This window comes from Scardinius erythrophthalmus, assembly GCF_964197995.2.
Source record: "Scardinius erythrophthalmus genome assembly, chromosome: 10".
Taxonomy (NCBI): Eukaryota; Metazoa; Chordata; class Actinopteri; order Cypriniformes; family Leuciscidae; genus Scardinius; species Scardinius erythrophthalmus.
Window position 1 is genome coordinate 35,421,400 of NC_138230.1, and position 8,723 is coordinate 35,430,122.

Consider the following 8,723-nt stretch of genomic DNA (forward strand, 5'->3'; position numbering starts at 1 on the left):
TGAGACAAAGGAAATCACACTATTATATGGAGTCTGAGAAGAAGGAAAAGAAAGTTGTAAGGGTGGAAACACAGAATCACCTGAATTAGATGATTACAGTATTGTAGATGAACAACGATGGCAACGTCTAGGTTCTCGTTTCCCGTGGTGAGAGGCAACGGACTGCCGGCCACACTGTTCCCTACACCAGTGTCCTCCGTGAGGGCTTCACTCAGGTGTCCTCTTGCTTCTGGATGTTGGACCGACCTGTCGGATGTGCAAGACATACTGTGACCACAAGGCGGCGCTGCATAATCACAACTACTGAAGTTCCTGAGAGAAACCAGGTCACCGAATGGTGTGATGTCCAACTCACCCGATTCGTTCTGACTCCATGTCAATAAAGACAGAGCGTGAGAGGGTGCCCGCGTCATCTCCTGTGTCATCGTCATCGAAGTCAGAGGTGTTAAGAAAGTCGAAGCTTTCCAGAGCGCTCTCCACAGTCAAACTGAGGCTTGATGAGCGGCTCCTATGGGCAGGGACACGGCACTGACGAGAGACAACAACACCCTTCACAGACTGTTCATTCAGAATTTAACTGAAAGCTTTCCCTTGTGTCCGTTTTGAGTTTTTCTGAAACATTGTATGCTTTAAAGCAGCACTCAGTAGCTTCGGGATTTCTTCGCTGTATTCTCGCTTTTTGCTCGCAGGTTTCTCTCTAGAGCTCCCCCCACAGCTTCGGAATAGATATTTGACAACACTGTTGTAAAAACTCGTTGGTGATTCTCAGACACCAGAGGCTATAGATCAACGACATCAACGCAGATGGGACATTCTTTAAAACGTCTTCTTCATTCGGGTTCGAACAGCGTGAGGGAGCGCAATAATGACAGCATTTTAGCAGATTTCTTTTGGCCGTAAAGCAATTGTTTACATCGCGAGACCTGATATCACGCGAGACTTCCTGACGCGGCGGCCGGCGGCCCGCCGGCTCAAAGTTGCAAGTGCGTATTTTCCGCTCACGGGCACCAGGGGGGTGCGAAACAACCACCATTCAACCCGAAATAAGTAATATAACCATTCCAATGACTCCGAAGCTGTTCAGTTAAGGTAAAAAAAGTTACTTAGTTCACCTTTAACAACAGTGCTGCTGGTGTTTATTCCTGCAAAATCTGATACTTTTTTTTAATCAAGATTATATTACATGGATCGAAAATGACATTAAAGACATTGTAATGTTCAAGAATAAACAATATTATCTGTTTGTTATACCAGTATTTTATATCTAATTGTTCATGCTCCTTTCCTCTATTTTTACATTTAGATTATCTTTGCCATCATCTAACACTCACTTAAAGTTAATCTTTAAAAAAAACAATAGATGAATAACACTGTTAAATATAATATTTAGCAAATATGAAAAATATGAAGGAAAAAAATCATACTAAAAATTGTTTTCTTTATTTATTTTGTCTTTTTTAAAATATTTTAATTTAGACAAAACAGTACAGAAATTTAATATCAGCCATATTATCAGCCAATAATTAGCTATTGATCAATATAGGCCATGCTTTTAATATAAGTGGATCCCTATTAATCTTAAGCTACCATGTATATTTCATATAAATACTGTGTACATCAAATTATGCAATGGCAGCTTTTTATTAAGCAAATTATATATTTTCGGTTGTTTTTACTTTAGATGTATACTTAAAAATATAAAAAAAAATATTTTGTCATCTACGACAGTTCACTTATAGATGAACCATGAACCATCAGTACAATCTGAACATCCTTTTCAAACCGGGGTCAGAAATGACCCCCTGGAATTGATTTCCAGAGGCATTTTTATATTGGTAACGTGTTTTTTTATAATTACCTTATTTAATGTATCTGTGTTGTCTTTCATGAATTAAAATACATTTAGAACGCAAACAAAAAACGTACCCCACCCCATCACTGAAGTAGTTCATGACTTCAACTTAATAAATTAGTTCAACACTCTTGCAAAAAGTTCTGTTATAATTACTGAAGCTGTCTACACTGCATAATGAATCTAGTTTACATTCGTCATTTTTGAAGAGAGAGTGCAGATTCAGTTAGTAAGCATACACACTGAACAAAACTTTCTTCATCACCGGTTACTAATCGGAACCGCTCTGATTGGCCATTGCATTTTTGCACTGCACAAATATGCGTGAAAACAAATCCTTTATGCAACATGAGCAGACCTAAATGTAATTCCACAATCAACACTTTTCATTAATTTCTTTTCACATCTCACTTTAATCGTGACAGTTGTAATAAAATGAATTCAGTTGTAAAGGGGCATCTTTTGCCCCCTTATCTAGAATTTCAGAGCATTCTTGCTCCAAGCCAGCGGCGGTTTCTTCATTAGGGCGATCGGGCGACGCACCACTAAAGTGTGAAAGGGACTTTTTCAATCACTATCTCATTCAACCACAGAGTTACGCTAGCAGTCACTCACTGTTGTTCTGCCTCTGGATATAGTCCAATCAGCGCCGAGTCACGTTCTTTGGAGTACCGCCTCTTTTTGGGCGATTTCACTCTGGCTGAGAATCGCCCAGAGTCTTCCCATAGACTTACATTCAAAGATTTTTTTTTTTCGAACTGCAGGCACTGCAATGCATTCTCTATGGGTTCCGGGAGGGCTCGCACTAACGTGCTTTCGTCATCATACGTAACCTTAACTTGTGCAGCGATTGGTGGAAACAAATGTACCTCTAATAGTATTTAGCCATAAGCTGAAGTGACATCCAATAATTTCCTCAGTGCATAACTTACATTTCACGGACATATTCTCCATCTGTAAATGTTAGAAAGTCCAGTTTGCTGTCATGAGTGGGCGAGCTTTCTGCAAGCTATACTTCCGTGAACGAGCGCCCCCGCGTGCATGCGCACCGAACAGGAGCAGGAACAATAGGAGCGCAATTATTCTGACTAAAATATACATTAGCACTAAATTATAAATATATTTAGCTAAAACATTTGTTGTTGAATATTTGTTGTTGTTGGTGAACATAATTGTGCTAGAGAATTTCAAACCTACATGTGTATTTTTATGATATTAGCTTTTTTTTTTTTTTTGGTTTAGTAAATTTAACTACTTTAAAAAGCATTATTTTGTTTTTAGATTGTAATGTTGCAATGTTAGAATGTAATGTGATTTGACCCCTTTTTGGATAGACTGCAGATAGACAGCAACACTATGTTTGTTTTTATAACCTTCAATATGAACATTGTTTGTAGGACAATATCGATCAGGATATATATATATTTTTTTAATTAAATACAGGTTTTTTTTTATTCAAATAGAGAAATAATAATTAAATACTCAGATTATACCATACATCGCCATTTAGCCCAAAAATTCAGATTTATTTGGCAATTGGCTACCCTACCGGCTGAAGTTTTAGCTAAACTTTAGGCTAATGATAGCTACATTATTATCACTGTTAAATTGTTATTTAACAATAAGCCTACATTCAGTCCTGAATTAAAAATTCAGTTTGTTGTGCCCCCCCAAATTTTTTTAGCACCAGCCGCCACTGCTCCAAGCCTCTGTTAATTCCCGACCCTGTTTCAAACCAACAGTGTTTCCTGAGTTCAGATGGCTTTCTTGTTAAGAAAACGCATCAAACTTCACGATCAATCAAACTCGAGTCGGCACCAAAACATCTAAAGTTTGAAGACCACAAACAGAGAACTCATTCACCTTGAGCAGGTCTTCAAGTCTCATGACCTCCTGCTCCAAGTCCTGCAGCTCCCCGCAGCGCTGGCCTAAGCTCTCCAGCAGCAGGAGCAGAGACTGAATGGCCTCCTCCAGGCTGCTCTCCAGGAAAGTAATGCTGCCCTCTCCAGCCCAGCTCAGAGCGCCGGTCTCTGGAAGCATGTCAGAAGAGGTGAGTCTCCTCACCAGCTGCCTGGTCAGACTGCCTTCCTCCCCATCCAGCTCAACTGGCTTCAGCTCCAGGGCTTCATCAGGCATGTTGGGCTCCAGGAACATCACATCATCCGGTCCCACTGCGGACAGCTGGCTCTCGGAGCACAACGAGAGGGCAGCAGAGCCTGTGCCGGGCCCCTGGCCCTCAACCTGGTCCCACTCCAGGTCTGGATCGCTGGTGCTGACACTGCCGCAGTCTTCCTCAACGCACTCCTCCTCAACTGGCCTGTCCTCAGGGACGGGAGCCGGTTGAGAGCTAGGGTCCGTCTCAGGGGGCGTGACGGTGATCTCGGGGTTTGACTGGATGGGGGCGGGGCTTGAGGTTGACACGTCAGAGAAGGTGAAGGACAGACGCTTGCATTCGGCAACACCGCATCCTCCGTTTTCAAAGACGTCATCTGGTAAAGTGGACTGTGCAATTGAAAGAGAAAGAAGATATGGTAAGTATGGCTTGCCTATGCCATTTAGTCTTTTCAGTACTATTATTTATGTTGCTTTAGTGATCTAAAGATGCGAACAATAATTCAAGTCCAAAAGTTCCAACACACTAAAGAGCAGTACGAGAAATAAAAACCTCTATGAAATGGTTTAACACAGGAATTCCCAAATGTTTTTGTAGGTTGAACAAAAGCAAATTGTCTTTCCTGTGTTAACTAATCCTACTAAAACAAGAAGTTGGGTGTGATTTATCTATGTTTTTTTTTTTTATTAAACAGCCAATCAAACTATGATTAGCTACTTACTAATGCTAGTCAGAGGCTAGTGTCAAACTGCATAAAGACCGCCCACAGATTGTTCACTGACCATCTGATACATACTTCACACAAAACTGAAAGCAATTGTGAAAACTGCAATAACCTGTGTTTAAAATGTACTAGGTTGATATTTGTGCATTGTGATTTGTGGCTTAAACGTATACATTTACATGTCAGTAAAATTAACTATTCTAGTTTAAGTGGGTGATTTTTGGTCCAATTTTATTTTAATTGAACAAAAATTTCTAAATGACCTGGGGATAATATTTGTGAATATCTTAAATCCATCTTCCTGGAAGTGAAAGGTTTAAAATATGAATGTGTCTGCTAAATGTTTGTTTTGTGAACTGTGCATGCAATAGGCCTCAAAGCTAACAGACATGAACTAAAAGCCACAGTTTCGTTTTCATGGGGTCTTTGAACAGTAATACTATTCTAGAAAAGTGTATATGTGAATGTGAGTGTGAAGAAACCTGTGTATGAGAAATGTGACAAACGTTAAAGTAGAAAATGCAAGCAAAGAAAAGTGACACACAGACTTCACTCAGAACGGCAGGGCACACAGTGACCTGACTCACGTAAACTTCCAGACTGGACCTTGAGCGAGGTCTCAGTGCGGCCAGATCGCCAAAAGAGCGACTGCGTCTGAGTTTCTCTAAGAGCGTCTCTCTGAGCGTGTGCAAGAACGAAAGACGCTGACCCTCCCACCGTCGGGGCTGCCACTTCTTTGCCATCGAGAAACACGCACACAGACACACACACACACACAAAACAGCCACGATGCACACGATGCCACAGGGAGGATACAATTCATTACACAACAGCACAGACCACACAAGAACATTCACACACACAAGCTGCAAGTGCTGTCATATTTTATAACACACACAAAATAATAATAAACTGAACTCACAACAGCTAGTAGCGTTAATATTTAAGTTAGTACTGAGATGTTAAGGTGAGAAAGGTGACAGTGTGATCTCAATATCCTGTATTATATGTATGTACACCCTTTTGAAAAAGAAATGCACTTAATTGTATTGAATGTGCAATTTTAAAAAGTGTACTTTGTAATGTCAAATTAAAAGTTTAACTTTACAGTACATATTAAATTATGTTATTATGTCTTTTGTCATGCATTAAATTACACTTATATTGAGGTGTTGACTAACATACTAAAGCACATGTAAAGTACTTGATTATAAATTTAACTTTAGTGTGTTACTTGATATTACATTAAAAGTTTGTATAATTTAAGGCCTGGTTTCACAGACAAGGCTTAGAATAAGCCAGGATTAGGCCTTAGTTCAATTAGGACATTTAAGGAGCTTTTATAAACATGCCTTAGATAAAATAATGGCACTGACATATTTTAAGATATGTTACTTTTTCAGTTAAAACAGCTCAAACATGCATTTATTTGGGAATGGGAATAGGCTTAAGCCTAGTCTGTGAAACCGAGGGTTTATGTACTAAATAGCAAGTTCATTATTACAAATGTGTAATAAAGTAATATATTTAAATACATGAGATACAAGTTTAAATAGAAATTACATAAAAGTATATTTTAGTTTACAAAATTTTGTCAGTAGTTTTACAGTACACTTTAACTGCATTTCCAAGACAATAGAAGTAATTATGAAATAACATATAAAGGTGTCCTTGAGTCCTACTTAAGTGGGTCAAAAGAAAAGTTCAGCTAAATGCATTGAATATAAATTTAAACTATAATAAATTTTTATTTACTTGTATATAACAAGCAATAAAGTGTAAAAACATGCACATTCATTTCACACCTGAGTATATTCTTTTAAAGTATTTTATTTCCATAATAAGTACTCTTATTTTTAAAGTATGCTAAAGTGTACTTGTTTTTCACGGTGATAGAAGCAGACTTAAAACAGAACTGAGCAGAGTTTCTGAAGTGCACTCACAAAGAAAGACGTGTCCTGGAAAGTGGGCGTCTCGGGTGTGCCTTGGCTGTACACTGAAACTCGTCTCTGAAGGGCGGTGGCTTTACTCACGTTTCCTGAGGACAGGGTCAGATCCTCCACATCAAACGGACTGCAAAAACAAGGCAGATATATGTTCATGTACAACAATCTGATACTATACAAAAGTAATAAAAGAAAGGAAACACTAAAATGAAAGAAACTGGGGGGAAAACTTATGACATATAAGCCCCATTAAAGGTTTAAGAGAAATCATTATAGCACTTTCCATGACAGTCCTGAAGAGGGCAGTGTACATAAACACTTTCCTCTACTGTGGCTAAATTGACTAAACACCACACTTCTTATCTTTTTTTATTAGATAACGTCACTTACAACCAGGCAACCTCCAGGTTAAGTTTAATGGTTCCCAGGTCGTTGACATCTACAGCTACCACCTGAGGCATAGCGGTGAACAGGTCCTTGGTTTCACAGATCACGCTACCCACTAATATGTGAGTGGCCAGCCCCTTTAACTCCGTCACCTAGCAGAAAAAAGGTCATGCGTTGAGAAATTTCAGTTCAGCAATGTTTATTTCACAGCTTTCTTCATAGGAATACATTTTGTTGCAATCAAGGATGTAACCAAATACTCAAGACTGAGAGGATGACATGTACATTTTAGGACACAAATATTGAGGGGAAGTGTTCTCTTGAAAGTCTATGGTGGTTACAGCCCAGTTTGTCAATAGCCCCTTTCACACATATAGTCTTTACAGGAAAATAATCACCATTAAGAGATCATGTGTGAACAGAACCTTTTCAAAAATTTCAGCAAATCATTTCTGGCAGTATGAGAAGTTGTAACATTACCAGTAAATTACCGGTATGATGCTGTGTGAACCAAGAAGGAAGACTATTACCGGTATGAGCACGTACGAGATCCAAACGCACTGACATAAGAATCAAAGTTCTTATGGACATGACACAATTACTCTGCGCTGTTGACAAAGCATGTCGCGCTCGAGACCCAGTTTTCTCTGCAAAATGCGTACTGTGTGATCATCCCCTTACACCTGTCACTCAGAAGTCAAAAAATGCGGTCAAATTGAACAGATGAAACTAAAGAGCTGCTCCTCATGCAGGCGAATGAAGACAACAGCGCGGTGTTTAAAGATTGTTTCCGATGACTGACATCACAGAATTTACCGGTATTTTTGTGCAAATGTGTGAATGGTCTCTTAATGGTAAAAGCCGGAATGGCATTGCTTGTGAGAACAGCATATTTGTGTATTTACCGGTAAAGCCATTCCGGTAATTTACTTGGGATTACTGCATGAAAGGGGAAATTGTCAAAGTGAGTCGTTACTCTTTCACGTAAGACTGCAGCCCACCTTGATGTTGATGAGGTCTGTAATGAGGGGCATGAAGATCATCTCCTCTCCATCCCAACTCTGCTTGGAGTTTGTTTCGATCTTCCCCTTCAGTTTCCACCGCTGTCGGCCGTATCTCATGAAAATCTGCCAGGTAACAAGAAAGAGAAAAATAAAAAAAAATGGCAAAAGTAGGAAAAAGCTATCAACACAAGTTCACTTAATCGTTAATAGAGCAATAAAGCAAAGGGAGTTTTCAGTATTTAGTTATATACAGCCTTAAAAAAATGTTTTATTGGGTTTGGTGGGGATCAGAAGAGAAAACGCTGCTAGGAGAGCTGTGATTACCAATGAACTGGATGTACTTGGCAAAACAGCAGGCAATTAATATAAGAGTTAAGTAATTTGATAGAAGACAGATGCATCTGGCTTTATTACAGAAAAACGGCATGAAACTTAGTATGTTCTGAAAGAATTTCGTTTTTTTCCAAGCAACTTACCTCATACTGATCGCCCGGACAAAGCCTGGCAAAACCAGCCAATCCTGAGACAGGAGGCAAAGGAGTTGGAAAGTTTGTTATTGAAATCCAACAAAAACATAGATTTTACTCTTTTTTTGTGCAGAAGTCCTGTACCTTTCATTTTGATATGAAACTCCCCCAATAGATTCTCCAGCTCACCCTCAAAAGTGCACATGTTCTGAAAAGAAGGGAACACATAA

At 39.2% G+C, this 8,723-nt stretch overlaps 1 protein-coding gene across 1 annotated transcript in view; it reads right to left on the reverse strand.

Moving 5' to 3' along the window:
* ripor2 (RHO family interacting cell polarization regulator 2) overlaps positions 1-8,723 on the reverse strand; it is a 65,884-nt gene that overhangs the window by 7,396 nt on the left and 49,765 nt on the right. The window contains exons 22-30 of the mRNA XM_081376549.1: positions 8,638-8,701; positions 8,503-8,546; positions 8,024-8,149; positions 7,026-7,174; positions 6,633-6,762; positions 5,277-5,423; positions 3,716-4,354; positions 356-528; positions 81-246 (exon numbers count right to left, since the gene is read on the reverse strand). Coding sequence (XP_081232675.1) covers positions 81-246; positions 356-528; positions 3,716-4,354; positions 5,277-5,423; positions 6,633-6,762; positions 7,026-7,174; positions 8,024-8,149; positions 8,503-8,546; positions 8,638-8,701 — 1,638 coding nt within the window. The remainder of the gene's footprint in view (positions 1-80; positions 247-355; positions 529-3,715; positions 4,355-5,276; positions 5,424-6,632; positions 6,763-7,025; positions 7,175-8,023; positions 8,150-8,502; positions 8,547-8,637; positions 8,702-8,723) is intronic.